The sequence below is a fragment of the Sylvia atricapilla genome, chromosome 20 (assembly GCF_009819655.1).
Source record: "Sylvia atricapilla isolate bSylAtr1 chromosome 20, bSylAtr1.pri, whole genome shotgun sequence".
NCBI lineage: Eukaryota > Metazoa > Chordata > Aves > Passeriformes > Sylviidae > Sylvia > Sylvia atricapilla.
In genome coordinates this window covers 9,843,063-9,858,508 of record NC_089159.1, presented here as the reverse complement: position 1 = coordinate 9,858,508, position 15,446 = coordinate 9,843,063, and the positions used below count along the sequence as shown (strand labels likewise).

Here is a 15,446-nt window from a genome sequence, read left to right as displayed (position 1 = left end):
CATATACTGCAGTGCAGTTTGTAGTGTCAGTGTAACCTCAAAAAAGGATGATTGCAGCCAAGGGAGGGTAGGGAGATGGTGGAAGCTGATTTCTCCACTGTATGATCCAGTGCAGTGATTTTTGTATCGCTGGCAGGTCTTGCACTTCCTTTGCTAGAGTATGCTGGGGCTCTGATGTCTCTGCTCTTGTCCAGCCCATCGAGGGCTTTCTCCTGTGCTTTTTTAACATGTTTTGTGTGGTTTTTTTCCCCACTTTCAGATTGCCAACATCCTGGACAGCCACGCTGCCACCCTGAACCGCAAGTCGGAGCGCGAGGTTTTCTTCATGAACACCCAGAGCATCGTGCAGCTGGTGCAGAGGTGAGCCTTCCCCAGGGGGGCCCTGCAGCACAGGAGCCACCCCCAGCAGGCATGGCAGGGCTTGTTCTGGCTGCCTCCAGCCTCACTCAGGGCTGGGTTTGGTGTCTTTGTCCCCGCAGGTACCGCAGTGGCATTCGGGGCCACATGAAGGCCGTGGTGATGGATCTGCTCAGGCAGTACCTCAAGGTGGAGACTCAGTTCCAGCACGGTGAGTTCCTGAGCACGTCGAGGATTTGATTTGTTGAAGAGTTGTGCTTGGTGCTGGAAAGGCCCCGTGGGCCCTTTGGAGGAGGTTTGCTCTCACTTTGTGCCGAGGGTGAGGTGCACAGCCTTGGTTTTAAGGGTCTGCAGTCAGATCCTGGGTTCTCTAGAGGAGATTCTGTCCCCAAAGCTCTGCTGAAGCTGAGAGGTGAAATCAGTGCCTTGCACTGCTGTATCCAGGCACAAGATGGCAATGAAGCCCTGGCTAATTCCAAGGCTCTGGCTCTTACAGGTAGTTCAGATTCCTCTCTTCTTTTGTCCTGCTCCATTACCTGCCCTGGCCTAATGGTACTGCAGATTCATTTCCACTTCAATTTGCTGGCAGCAGAGGATGGTGCAAGGCTTTTTGCTGTTATTTCATTTTGGTTGTCATTTGAATGAAAGTCTGAGCTCCCTATTCCTCTGTCAGTATTGCTCACAAAGGAGGCATTTGGTGTTGGAGCTGTTTAATAAGAGTGGGATGTTAGAATTAAAGTTTGCAGTAGGTGATGGTGGGAATGATTCCTTCCCAGATTGATTGTGTGGACCACAGAGAAACACAGAATGGTCTGGGTTGTAAGGGAGTTTAAAGCACATCTCATTTCACTATTCCACACCTCCCACTGTCCCAGGTGGCTCCAAGCCCTGTCCAACCTGGCCTTGGACACTTCCAGGGATCCAGGGGCAGCCACAGCTTCTCTGGGCACCCTGTGCCAGGGCTTCCCCACCCTCATAGGGAGGAATTTTTTCCTGATACCCAACCCAGCCCTGCTCCTGTCAGTGTGAAGCCATTCCCCCTTGTCCTGTCACTCCATCCCTTGCAAATAGTCTCTCTCCATCTTCCTTGTCGGCTCCCTTCAGGCCAAGGAGATTCTCAAGAAATAATAGTAGAAAAATAAAGACACATCTATCTGGTAACTTGCAATCCTTGCCACGGAGGTGTGAAGAATGGAAAAGAAATGTGCATTTCTGCCTGCAGGTCACTATGACAAGTGTGTCTTCACCCTTCGTGAGGAGAACAAGAGTGACATGAACGCAGTGCTGAACTACATCTTCTCCCATGCCCAGGTCACCAAGAAGAACCTGCTGGTTACCATGCTCATTGTAAGTGTCTGCTGCCTTCCCTCCTTCTTTCCTCTCCTTCTTCTCTCCTTCTCTCCTTCTCTCTCTTTTTTACCCTTTATTTTACAAGCCAAATGTAGTCTCTTACTGCCAAAAATACATCCAAAGTAGCCATCCACGAAATAACTCTCCAAAGCAAAAAAAAAAAAAAAAAGTGTCATAATTTTCCTCGACCGAGGCTGAGTTTCTTAAATTCTCATTTGTAAGATGTAAGGATCCTGGTGTTCTTTCTTCTTGGCTCTCCTTTTTTCCCCTTTTCTTTTCCCCCCTTTCCCTTTTTGGTGTGTGGTGTGATTGTAAGTAACGCTTGCCTTAAGAATCTCATTATTTGAACACGGAGCCATATTTCCTCTGAGAATTCTGGAGTAGCTTTGAGCCGGGGCTGTTCATTTCTCAAGTAATCACGCTGGCGTGATGGAGAGAGAAAATGGCAGCTGTTCACAGCTCAGGCCTTCAATTTTCTTCAGAGTCCAGTCACTCAAGTGTGTAATTACACGGGGGTGCCGGCGAGGCGTTAGCCCTTGTCAGAGAGCTGGGCTGAGGCTTTGCTGCTGCCTTTGCCAATCAGTGCAGGCACAGCCAGCCCCTGCCTTTGGGCTGTTGTTGTCATCCTGATTATTCCTTGCTAAAATGGGGCTGGAACTTTGGGGCTGGTGTGTCACCTCGCTGGCTGGTGGTGGCCGTGTGAGGGGAGAGCTCAGGAGAACCTCCCTTGTCCCTTCTTGTTGGGTCATTCTTCCCACCATCACTGCCAGTTAGCTCTGCTCAAGGAAAAGCCAACATCCCAGGTTGCCAGAGCTTTGAACAGCAGGGAGACCACGATGGAAGAGCCTCTCCTGGTTATCTGAGTGCCATCAGTGCTGCCCCACGGGGGGCACAGGGATTTCTCCTCTAGGGTGGGGACAGTGTGCCTGTGGTCCCCTTTGGCACAGCTGATTTGAGCTGCTGGGTTTGGAGCTGGCAGCTCAGGGTGTCCCTGAGCTTCTGGGCACTCCATGAACCAAAAGACCATCACTCTTCTCCCTCCCAGCTGATGGCTCTTTGTGTCCCCTTGTGGCACGTTTGGTGTCACCAGGGTGACAGCTGTGGTGTGTTATGGTGGCCAGGCTGGGTGGGGTGAGGGCAGCCTCACTGCCCGTGTGGCTGTTATTGATGTATCCCAGGAATCCATCATTAACCAGGGGCTCTGAGGATGCCTTTAGCAGTGGTGTTGTGCTGCCATCACTCACCTTTTTTAGCCAGCAGGCACTGCAGGCAGGGTGGGAACTGCTCCATCCTTCATACAGCTGTTGAAGTACGGTGTGATTCGTTGTTGTAGGTTCATTTTCTGGGCTTAACTTATGCACATCCTGGTCTGAACAGGGTGGAGTGGCTGGTGGCATGGCAGGGGCTCGTGTCCTGTTGGATTTCTGTTCCCTGGAGCAGCAACAGAACAACACCCAGGAGTTTGTGTTTCGCACCCAGCAGTTCATGAATTACTCACTGTGAATCCCCACAGTGTCCTGAAGTGGATAAAGGCACAGAACTGTCTTTGGGAGCAATCACACTGGTGTTTGGTGGCCCAGAGCTGGTCAGGAGGACACAGCAGTCTGATCAGAGTGAGGAGCTCAGATGTTTTCTCCGTGGTTTGAGTGTGGTCTGTCCCCCTGGGAGAGATCTGTGTCATCATTCCTGGAGGTGCCATCGTGCCTGAGTGGGGCTGGAGACACAGGGATCAAGAGCAGTGTGAGGGAAAAGCTGTTGAGCCTTGGAATCTGGTGGAGTATGAGCTGTTGTGTCGTTATTCACTCTGTGGGGCTTTTGGATTATTTGGCTTTGGTTTCCACTTTATTTTCCCTGGCAGGTTTGTCAATCCCACCTGCTGCACAGAGGTTTGCCCTTATCCTTCCCTATTTCTTGGATCTTCAGATGGCCTATTCTGGTCTGTAGATGTTTAAGATCTCTTTAAACTTTTAGGCACCAGCTCTTTCTCGTGGCAAATCCCTGTTTCATCTCACATTTCCCTCCTATGATTAATTTATCAAGACAAGCTGTTAAGTGCTGTGTGGAAGAATCACGTTAGAGGCTCCTAGAGAGTTTCCAGCTTCGGGGTGGGAGGGAAGAGGCTCACAAGAAGTGTTGAAGACTGTGGGATTATTCATGGGAATTGAAACTATTTTTGGAAGAAAGCCTTTACTGTTGGCATTTTTTTGTTCTTTTGAATGAATGAATTCAGAAGAATTTTGGAACAGCATTAACACTGGAAGTTTAGGCTCTTTAGTTTTGTTGTTTTATCCAGCCAGTTTAGACAGTAAGGGAAGCTTGTGGACTTCCTCAGATCCAGGATTCTCTGGTTAGAAGAAATATTATGGAGTCAGTCCTGTACTGTGGCAGGAAATACAGTACATTATTCATGGGTTTAGTTAGCTTTGCTTAGCCTTGTCAGAGGAATGACAGACCTTTGTTCTGATGTTGGCTGAAGCTGCACAAAGCTTGGGTGGTTTGTGGTTGTGGAGTTGTGGGGACTTCTGAGGTTTGAGGTGTTTTTTTAAGGGGAACTCAGGAGGTTCTGTGGCAGTGTGACTCTGGTCACCCTTCATGGAGAAGGTTTGCTGACCCTTACGTGTTCCACACGGTGTCTGGCTACAATTTAAGCTCTTGGAATTTTGCATTGGTGCTATGAGAAACTTCTGGTACAAACCAGAAACTGGGTAAAAGGAAAAGATTTTCTGAGTCTCTCTGACAAGTGACAATGATAAACACATTTTTCATGTGTCTTGCTGCCAAAACATGTGCCTCAAATAGGAGAATGGGAGATGCTGCCTGTCCCTTCTTTCACCTTTTATTTATGTGGATAAAACTGTTGAATGCTGAATATTTGTGGCCTTGTCAGCCCAAAATTCCAGGATAACCCAGGTCAGGATCCTGGGCACGGTGTGATCCAGCCCTGAGCGTGTGTCCATATTCCAGGCTCAAACTCCTTTGGGGGAGCACAGATGATGGTTTCCCTCTGTTCTAAGCATGTCCTGCTCTCTCTGTTGCCAGGACCAGCTCTGTGGCCGTGACCCCACCCTGACAGACGAGCTGATCAATATCCTGACGGAGCTGACCCAGCTCAGCAAGACGACCAACGCCAAGGTGGCCCTGCGAGCGCGGCAGGTGAGGCACCCCTGCCCTCCTCTGCTCAGGCTGCTCCTGCCTGGAGCTCACCCCTTTGGGAAATCCAGACCTCCTGATGTTTATTTTGATCACTATGCAAATGGGGAGAGTGGGTTCCTGTGAGCAGCACTTTGACAGCGCAGCTAATTAACAGTGATTAACCGTGGTGACGGGCGAAGATTGCGGTGCGTTCCCAAGCACTGAAATATTTAAATTCGACGTGCGTTCCTTTGTCCCTGCCCCTCCAGAAAGTTTTGTCTGGCTCACACAGGAGTTAGCTGGGAGTAGCCCATGGTTTGTGTGATGGAGGAAGTGGAAATGCTTGGTCACCGTGGTTTTGTCATCTGCAAACCTGACCAGCACGGGCTGCCTGGATTGTGCAGGAACAACGTGAACGGGCTCTCCAGGTTCCTCAGCTGCCTTGCTGTTGTGGATCCATGTGTGCAGGGAACAGGGAGAGCCATTTGCACAACAACCAGATGTTCCTTGCAGCTGCTGAGGAATTAACTCAAAGAATGATGATGCTGGCCTTTTGCAGGGTTTCTTCCATCTTTGAGTTGCGCTTTGTCGGTTCTGTTTTAACCTGGAAATAATTGGAAAAACTCTAGATGCTGTAAATTCCAAGAGTCTGCTACAGAAGTGATTTGAATGTCACACAGGCACCCAGATATTGTTGTGAGCTTCCTCTTCAGCAGTTCAGTTGAACCCTCCCTCTGTTGCCAGGAAGGGGTGAGAGGGCGCAGTGGTTTCCTGATAACGCTGACCCCGGAGTCTGATCTCTCCTCTCCCTCCACAGCCCCTGTCTCCAGCCTAAAGCAGGAAAGCTCACACTTCGGGGGTCTCTCCTTTCATTTCAAAGCTTGGCTATTGAAAATGAGCACGGTGTTTGAAGCTGCTCAGTGACCTTCTGTTTCCTTCAGGATTGTGTTTGTGTCCTTGAACCGTTCCGCTATTGAACCTCCCCGCAGCAACTGGGGATGGTGCCGCAGTCCTTGTGTTGCTCTTCCACTTCATTTTCTCTGCTGGCTGCTGCCATTTCCTACCTCTGCATCCTTCACGTTGGGCATTTAATACCTGGCACTGGTTGTCTGTTCCTTCTCCTGCCCGGGAGCAGAGGCTGGCTCCAGCGTGGGCCTCCCCACAGCTGCTCCCCGCCAGCTCTGCTTCCCAATTAACAGCTGGGCAGGCAATCCCCAGGACTGGCAGCTCTGCACTGCTAAATCACATGCACTGATGGAACTTGATTGAAGCTGCTGCCTTTCTCCGTGGGGATTTGCCAATAATACAAACGGAGCAGAGACACAAATGAGGCCGGGGAGGGGAGAGGCTTTGCGGCATCTCCCGGGTGCCAGCCAGGAGAATCTGCCTGCCTCTTCAGGGATGGAGCAGACTGCTCCTGCCTGGAGGTGCCAGCCCCCTGCTGATGGCCCGGCGTGGCTCCTTTCTCTGACTTTGCCCGTGTTTCCCCAGGTTCTCATTGCCTCCCACCTGCCCTCCTACGAGCTGCGCCACAACCAGGTGGAGTCCATCTTCCTGTCTGCCATCGACATGTACGGCCACCAGTTCTGCATTGAGAACCTGCAGGTACCCACCAGCCTCCTCTCCCTGCCTCCTCCTCAGTGACCTTCGTGTCCCAGGGTCCTTGTGGCTTTCAGTTGTGTTGGTCTGGACACGTCTGTTGTGTCCAGCTTTGCCCTGCTTTTTGTTTTCGTGGGGATCACCTTGTGCCAGTTCTGCACAGTCAGAATCATGAGGTTGGAAGAGATCTCCAGGATTAGCAAGTCCAACCCAACCCTAACCTCGACTAAACCTCACAGGGGACAGCAGAGGAGAGCTGCTGCTTCCTCCCTGTGGTCACCAGACACGAGGAAATGGAGTGGAGCTGTGCCAGGGAAAGTTCAGATTGGACATTAGGAAAGGGTCCTTCCCCCGAGTGGGGCACTGAGCAGGGAATGGGCACAGCCCCGAGGCTGCTGGAGCTCCAGGAGCACCTGGATGAGCTCCTCTCATGTGGTTTTAGTTTTAGTCCTGTGAGGAACAAGGGGTTGGACTCAGTGATCCCTTCCACCTTCAGCTTTTCTGTGGTTTAATACAAAAAAGTCATAATCCTTGATGAACAACAGGAAAAGTGTAGAAATCAGAACTAACCAGGCTTGATTGGGGATTTTTCCTTTTTTGCCTGATCCTGGTTGCAAGACAGAATTCTCTTTTAAACCTCTGCTTAATGTGATCTCTCCTAGAAACTGATTTTGTCCGAGACATCCATCTTTGATGTGCTTCCCAACTTTTTCTACCACAGTAACCAGGTGGTAAGAATGGCAGCTTTGGAGGTGAGTTTATTCTCATTGAAAAAAAAAAAAAAACAAAAACAAAAACCAAAAAATCAGTATTTTTAATTTTCCTGTGGATTTGGTTTGTTTTGAGCACTGTCTTGTTTTGAGCAAGATCCAAGAGAGCTGTAGGTTGTGTGGGATTGGGCATGCTTAGAATCTGGTAATTAACAGCATTAACACTGATAACTGAGTGAATTTTCAAATTCAAGTGATGTTTGTGTGAGGACTGAGGTGGCTGAAGGCAGAAAGTGAAGCTGCTGTCAGAGGACAGGCCCATAATCCTGATGCTCCTGGCCTTCCTCAAAAAATCATTTTAGTTCTGGTTGAATTACAGTTTATCAGCTGCTCCTTTGGAGGCACCTGTTTTGTTTTTGAACACTTTGGGGCTCTCTGGGCTGTGCCTTGCCCCGAGGGCAGTGCTCTGATGGAATTTGTGTGTCCCCAGGTGTATGTTAGGAGAGCCTACATTGCCTATGAGCTGAACAGCGTCCAGCACCGCCAGCTGAAGGACAACACCTGCGTGGTGGAGTTCCAGTTCATGCTGCCCACCTCCCACCCCAACAGGTCAGATCACCTGCCTCTGCAGCCTGGACCTTTGAGAGGGGCTTGTCCTGCTCTGGCAAAGAGAAATTGCCCCAGGAGAAGGGGGGTCATTTGAGTGTGATGCAGTTTTCATGTGTTTTCTGGTTTTTAACTTCAGCTTGGGTGGTAAATCACCTCTGGGATGTCAGCTCTAGCTGAATGCTGAGCCTTCCAAAAGATACAATTCCAGGCAGAATAATCAATTAATGAGAATTGTAACACAGAGCAGTCAGACAGTTTCTGTCCCCTTCCTGCCAGCCCTTTCTGACTGCTTGTGTGGCTCTGCTCCTTCCTGCCTTTGCTGGATGAGGTCACATCTGTAGCACGCCGTTTCTCGATGGAGCAGACCAAGATGAGGGTTTTATACACTGGGCTTGACACAGTTTGATTTTCAGTTTGCCATTTCTTGTGACTACGACCAAAAGCCTCGACTCTTGCTGCCTCCTCCTGGAGTGGAGGGTGGCATCTCTAGTTCATTAAAAAAAAAAACCCCAAAATAACCCTGATTATCAGAACTTAGAGGAGCATTAAATCAGCGTGGTTTGGGCTGGAGGGACCCTAAAGCTCATCTCTTTCATCCCCCTGCCCTGGAGCACTGGGTGTCAGTGGGATCAGCCCCTGCTTTGCCCAGGGAGATGTCTGGGCTGTCACCTGCGTTTGTCCCTGCTGCCTCGGAGGTCGCAGTGAGTCCCTGCAGCCACCGGGTGCCACTGTTGGTCCGTGCCGGGTCCCCTCGGCCTTTCCTCCCTCCTTTGTTCCCAAACATCTTCTCCCTGCTTTCATTTTTTGGTGGGGTCCGGTCTCGCTTCGCTGAGAATCCATCAGGACCTTTTTATGAGCTGGTTTTCAGGGTGTGCTTTGCTGGAAATGAATGGCTGTCCCCAGCCAGCCCCTGAACCACCCCTGCTACAAATGGGACGTGTGCTGGGGCTCATCTGCTGCCTGCATTTCTAGAATATTTGTAAATGATTGCATGCTATTTTTAGTACCCCTTTATAATACTCTTTTCTCCCCTTCATTCTTCCTCCATTTCTTCTCTGCTGGCCTCCGTTGCCTTTGTTGCTCAGGGAGTTTTTTGGTGGCCAGTGCTGCCCACTGCTCTGCTCCGTGCACAGGTTTAACCAGACAAGGTCAGCTGGGAGAGGAGAGATGTTCCCTGCTCCAGGAACACCTCTTCGGCCTGAAATCTCCTCTCCCCTTACACTGAATTGGCTGGGACAGTGTTCTGAGTGTTCTGAGCTCAGTTCTGCTCCTCAGGCTGCTGGAAAATGCACCTTGTTCCTTGAGCAGGGGGAAGCAGCTTCAGCTCCTTGGAGGTGCCTGCAGCTGCCAGTGATGAATCTGGCTCCTGGTGCTTGGGGCAGCTTCTTGCTCACCCTCTGGGGTGGCTGGAGGGTGCCCAGGGGCTGATGGTGGCACAGGGTGTAAGGAGCTCTGAAAACCACATGTGAAATCTCTAAACTCTGACATTGTCCTGCTTAAATCTTCTTTGTTGTTCCCGACCACGGTCTGTGTTCATCACGTGCTTTTCTGTATCTCTTGGAGCACAAATTCTTAGGCTGAAAAGCTAAAAATGCATTCCAAGGGCAAACCCCAAAGCCAAAATATCCCAAAATGTCCCTGGAGGCTCTGCAGGGCAGGTGACCCAGGAGCAGATGCCCTTAGGAGAGCATTCCCTTGGGGAGGTGCTGTTACATGATGCCACACATTTTTCACCACTGCCTCGGGTATTTTTAAACCCTGGTCCATTTGTGTCAGATGTCTGTGAAGCTTTGAGAGCCCAAGTTTTACTGAAGCCAATATTCACATAGAGAAAACAGCAAACTGCTAATGGTTTAAATTCTAATTGGGTTTTTAAATTTACATTTAAATTCTTTGTTATTGGTGTTTAACCCTGCTATGGCTCTACTTAATTGTGGCAGAAACAATCCCAGTCACTCCTCCTGAGCTGCCTGATCACAGCTCGGGCTCAGACTTTGTGGTTTTGGCCATGGAAGGATTGCCATCAGCTGCCCACAGGGAAGCAGAGAGGACAGAAAAGCTGTTAAATCTGCTGACAAAGTCACAGAAGTGCAACCTGCTCCTGGTGGGGTTTTGTGGGCAGAAAACTGGTCGGGGAATTATTTGTTGAGATTAACAGAAACCATCCTAATGCAAGAATCCCCACTGAACGGCAAGGGAAAGTCACAGGGAGAAAAATACCTTCTAATGGCAATCCCAGAGGGTTTTGTGGATCCATCAGCACTCCCTGTGCCCAGTGCAGGGCAGATGAGGAGTGCAGTGTCACCATCTGGCAGCAAATGGGGTTTGGGAGCCCTCTGTGAGCAGAAACTCAATCTGGAGGCGTGGATTCCTGGGGATCTGTGCCATGCTGATGGCCCCACGCTGCACAGGGGACAGCAGAGCCCTTACCTGGGGATGGGTCACCTGCCTGGAGCAGCTCCTGGGGAGGGAGAGGGGATGGGAGGGAGAGATGAGCCCTGCTCAGAGCTGTGCTCTGCTCCCTGCTCCTTCTGCCAGCCCTGGCTGGAATATTGACTGGGGCTCAGCTGCCTTTGTGAGCCTGGCAGCCCAGGTGACAGACACTGAAAGGCCTCGCTGAGGTGTTCATGGAACTGGCCTTGCCTAATCTTAGCTTAAAATCTTCTCTTCAAAGAAACATTGTGTGTGGAGGAGAGGGAATTATAGTGCTTTCTCAACAAAAAGTGCTGCTTTCTAATCCCCTCTCCTCTCCTGCTTTCCAGCAGCCTTTCTTATGTCTGAAGCTGTAAGGTTTAAATTAAACTGGGACATTGTCTGCTGCAGCCAGCTCTTGGAGCCTGCTGCTGCCCTGCTCCTCCCAGAGCATCCCCTTCTCTGCAGCTCCCCCAGGCAGGCTGCTTCCTTGACCCCCCTTCCCCAGGAACAGATGTGCTGGAGGGAAGAACTCAGGGATAAATGTGCTCCCACAAACCCCATCCCTGTATTTCTCAGAGCTGGATGCGTCCCCTGTGCCAGGTGCTGAGACAAGGACACCCAGAGGTGCTGATGTATCCTGATTTTGCCCTTTGGGATGGATATATCCTGATTTTGGGGCGTGGCAGGGATAGCCCAGGGCTCTGCCTTCTGCTTGGTTGAGCCCCAGAGGAAGCTGAAGTAGAACCCAGCCGGGTTTTGGTCCCTGCTGCCTTTGCCATGCCTTTCCAAGCCCTCTGGGCACTGAGCCCACACCTTCCCTCTGTCCCAGCTGCCACACTGGGATGTCCTGAGGGATCTGGGATCAGGATGTAGCACTGGGAGGAGGCAGTGAGGAAGAGGCTGGCGCTGCAGATGGAGTTTTGATAATGGGCCTGGCTTAGCTTTAGGGCAGGTGTGACAAAGGAGATGTCTGCTGGCAGCACGCCCTGGGTGCCTCTGGAGCCAGGATTGCACACACTCCACTCCATGGGTGCGCAGGCAAATGCCTTGTCTGGCCTGAATTCCTTCCTGGGGCTGCATCCTGCTCTCCATGGGGCTTCCAGGGCTGGCATTCCAGCCTAGGCATGAGCTGCTCTGCATTTCATCAGCACCGTCAAACCACAGAGTGGCCTGGGGTGGAAGGACCTTAAACCTCATCTCATTCCAGCCCCAGCAGACCAGGCTGCTCAGAGCCCCATCCAAGGGATTTCCATCAGTAGAAATGGCTCATCTTGGGCTGGGTTTTGCCTGGAATCTGCTCCCCTTGTGTTTGTTCATGCCCCACCTTGGACTCTGGTGTTGCTGATTTCAAGGCTTGAGAGTGGTGCATGATGTCTCCTTTGCTGTCTCCTGATGTTTTATCATCTGTGGGGTATTTTGGTTGTTCCTGTCTGTCAGCTCCTTCCTTAGCTTACAGGTAGGAGCCGTTTGGAAGGCTGAAAGCCAGGTTAAATATCCCTGCTCCCAAACAGGGCTTCTTCAGGAACCCCACACTCACTCACATTGAGAGCAGTGTGGAGAGGTGTTTTTTTTTTTTTCCCTGCTATCATTTTACAGTGATCTGCTCGTAAAATATGAATTTCTGGCAAAGTTGAAAGCATTTTCTAGCTGCAGGAACAGCCTCTGGCACCAGTCTTTGGGTGGCAGGAGTGACCCAGCTGTGGGCTCTGACCCTACCTGCAGCCCCAAAGGGAAAACTCCTGGGCTCTCAGGAAGCCTGAGGTCCCCTCCTTGTTGTGAGAGTGGTTTGTACAGGGAAGGAGGAGAGGAAAAACGATTCCAGGACACCTGTAAATCCCTGCAGCTCCGTGCTGAGGTTTGATGTTAATTAGGCAGCAGGCAGCAGTAATGTGCTGCTGTTCCCTTGGCTTGCCTGCCTCGGAAAGGGCAAAATCTTCCAGCAGAGCAAAGAAGGGGCTGTGGAAGGGGCAGCAAACTGAATGGAACGGCGATAATTTTATGCAAATTGGACTTCTGTAGCAGATTCAGCTTGGCTGAATCACAGAGGGAGCAGAAGAATAAGGGAAGAAAGAGGGAGAGGGGAAAAAAAAACCCAATCAAAATGTATGGTTTGAGGCATGTTTCACAGCCTTCTGGTTAGATTCTTCTGCTGAAATGAAGAAACATAAGAGGAATGGCACTGGTCAGAGCCAGTGGAATTGCTCTTTCTCCTGTGGTACTGCTGTTAATAACTACAAGTGGGTTATTGAGCCAACCTCTGCTGATTCTGCTTTGCTGCCTCATTTCCAAAGCCTTGCCCTGTGCTGGCACTGGCTCTCAGCTGCAGCTCTCTGCATGCAGCCCCTGTTCTCACGGAAAAAGGGGCAGAAAAGGAGGAGAGGGCAAAGGGACCCGAATTCCAAGTGCCCAGGGGGTGCAGCAGCAATGAGCTGGGATCAGTTCCTGGCCAGGAAGGGCTGTCCTGGGAGCTGAGGAGGGATCAGAGCAGGGCTGGGGCTGCTCTGGGGCACAGGGTGGGTGCCAGCACTGCCCCATGGCTGTGCCCATCTCACCCCTGGTGCTGCTGGGGGCTCTGGTGTGGCTCTGACACAGAACCAGGGCATGGTTTGGGCTGGGAAGGACCTTAAAGATCTTTTATTCCACCCCTGCCATGAGCAGGGACATCTTCCACTGTCCCAGGCTGCTCCAAGCCCTGTCCAACCTGGAACACTCCAGGGGCAGCCACAGCTGACCTGGGCACCCTGTGCCAGGGCCTCACCTGGAATTTCCCCATCCCATTTGAGCCTCTCTCAGCTCCAATCCTCTCCTCCTTGTCTTTCCCTCCTTGCTGTTCCTGCCTGAGCCTCTTCAGCTCCGTGTGGAGTGGCAGGAGGAGCTCCCAGAGCACAGCACCAGGGTGCCCTTCTTGAGGCTGACCTGAACATTTGTTCTGCTGGGTTTTTTTTTTTTTTTTGTCCCTCTCTTTCCTGAAAGCCTTCCAGGGACGGCGACAGGCGTGTTCCTGCTGGGGGTAGGAACTGCCAGTCCTCTCCAGACTATTTTTTCCAACTGAAGGAGATCACATGCAGCTTTCCCACTCTTTGCCAAGCTCAAAAAATAGTCCCAACCCCCTGAGGGCTGGAGGCCCGTTCTGTGCTGACCACAGGCTCTGCAGCACAGGGTCTGTCCCCACCATCCCCCCAAAAATTAAATATTTGTGTTGCTTACACCATAACAGATACGTTTTTAGGGATTTTTTCCCCCTCCATATGGTTTAAGGAGGTTATAGGGATCTTTTGTGCCTCTATCAGTAATGCACCCAACACATCTCCTTGTGGTGAAGGTGACTCTGCTGTGACCAAACCAGTTTGGGACAGGAGCAGGCCAGGCTGGCTGACCAGTGTGACCATGGAACACACTGCTCATTAAACACTGAGCCTCTGTGCTCAGTAACTCGGGGTCTTGCCTATGGTCCAGGATATCAAAAAAGTGTTTGGTTTGATCTCCTGAAGGGAAGGGGGTGAATGTCCACTCAGATGTTCCTCAAAGCTCTCCTTTCCCTTTGCACAAGCCTCCTGAGTACAAGGATTTTTAATAAGTTTGGTCTATGCTCTTTTGCATGTGAGATGCCAGCAATTTTTCCACGTTGCATGGGGCACTGTCCTGGCTGTCCCTGGTGTGGGCTGGGCTGTGCTGCTGCTCTGCTGCTGTGAAAACGTGCCCCTATTCCCCTCTGCCTTGTGTGCATCACTGAGCCCTGGGCTGCATGCAAATCCAGGGAGAGCTGGCCTGATGTCACAAAAGAATTGGTCAAGTTTTCCTGAAATGAGCCTTTAGTTTGTTCTTTTTAGCCTTGAGGTTGTTGTTTTTTAGTGCAGAGGGCTGAAAACGCAGCGTGTTCCGTGGTGCTGTGTGTGTTTGCCTTGTTCCTGCCTTGTGGGAGCCTGTGCGTGGGCTGCTGCTCAGCCTGGAGTCTGGCACTGAGCATTTGGCTTCTTTTCCTGAACCTGTTGCAATTTTCCTGTGTGAGGTGGCGATTTATTTTATTTTATTTTATTTTGTTTTGTTTGCATCTCTGCTGTTTGCTGGTGTGTCAGGGAGTGCAGGCTCCCCTCCTGTCTTGCTTTGCACTTGGTGTGTGCAGAGGGCTTGGAGTGGAAGGTGGACAGGAATGTGGGGTCCCCTTGCAGATGCCAAGTGTTTTCCTGGGCTATTCCAGGATTTTCCTGCTCTCTGCATGGCCTGGCTGTGGCCCTGGCAGGCAGAGGGTGCCTCCCCAGGGCTCCTGGCAGGGAGCTCTCTCCCTGGCAGCTGACAAATGTGGGAGAGTCAATGGTAAAGGTGTTGCTGGTTGTGTGCATCAGTTTGATGATGGTTCTTTATGACGCCTGTCACTAACCAGTCTGTGACTAACTGTGGTTGTTTGATTACAGAGGGAACATCCCCACGCTCAACAGGTATGGTACTCGTCATCTTTTCACATTTCAAAAGCCACACTAGAAAGAAGTAGCCTAATCCTGAATGTTTTAACATGTTCTGTTTGTAGTGCCCCTCTCTTTACTTGGGAAACTCTCAACCATAACTCTTCTTTTACCTTCCCTTTTCTTCTCCCTTTGTCTAAAACATGTTTTCAGCTTTTCCTTAAAAAACAAACAAACAAAAAAAAAAAAGAATCATAAAATCTTTGCATGCAGCAGTCTTTGAAATCAGATTTGCTGGGTGACACAGCTCATGTGCAGTGTGTTACACAGCAAAGTGCTGTCCTAGGGTCTTTTTTGGCACTGGATTCCCAGGGTGACCCCAGGCAGTTCCTCCCCAGCCCAACCTGGTGTTACCCTGGTTTCTTGTCCATAGCTTAGGATTTGTCAAGGCTGCTTCACTTCCCTCACACCGCAGATGAATCTACATCTCAAACAGCTGACAGCATGTTTTGTTGTGGTTTGGACGCTAATTTTTCCTCCTGTGTCTCAGTTGAAAACTATTTCTTGTTTTAAATAATACGTGAAAAATGTCTGCTGTCTTTTTGTTCAGTTCTTGTTCTGTGATAGTTTTTGTATTAGTTGTAAGAAATGTCCACCAAGGCATGTCCTGAAAAATTCCTCTCTTCCAAAACGTGAATACCTATTATTTATTACTGCTTACAAGCCTATTTAGGGAAAAATAGTAAAAATGGGCTTGGAAGTCTCACGGCTCTTAATCAGAGATAAATTGCAGAAACAGAGGGTGACTTTAAGCATGGAGAGCTATTAATCACACTGATGATACTTTAGACTTGTTAACACTGTACTCAGGGCT

At 50.4% G+C, this 15,446-nt stretch overlaps 1 protein-coding gene across 4 annotated transcripts in view; it reads left to right on the top strand.

Annotated features, from left to right (window-relative positions):
- Positions 1-15,446, top strand: part of ACACA (acetyl-CoA carboxylase alpha) — a 103,010-nt gene that overhangs the window by 29,168 nt on the left and 58,396 nt on the right. For 2 of the 4 annotated variants that reach the window (XM_066333557.1, XM_066333556.1), the window contains 8 exons: positions 260-360; positions 480-568; positions 1,580-1,704; positions 4,747-4,860; positions 6,331-6,444; positions 7,101-7,190; positions 7,639-7,757; positions 14,585-14,608. In XM_066333557.1, coding sequence (XP_066189654.1) covers positions 260-360; positions 480-568; positions 1,580-1,704; positions 4,747-4,860; positions 6,331-6,444; positions 7,101-7,190; positions 7,639-7,757; positions 14,585-14,608 — 776 coding nt within the window. The remainder of the gene's footprint in view (positions 1-259; positions 361-479; positions 569-1,579; positions 1,705-4,746; positions 4,861-6,330; positions 6,445-7,100; positions 7,191-7,638; positions 7,758-14,584; positions 14,609-15,446) is intronic. The other 2 variants (XM_066333555.1, XM_066333554.1) reach the window with 1 other exon arrangement.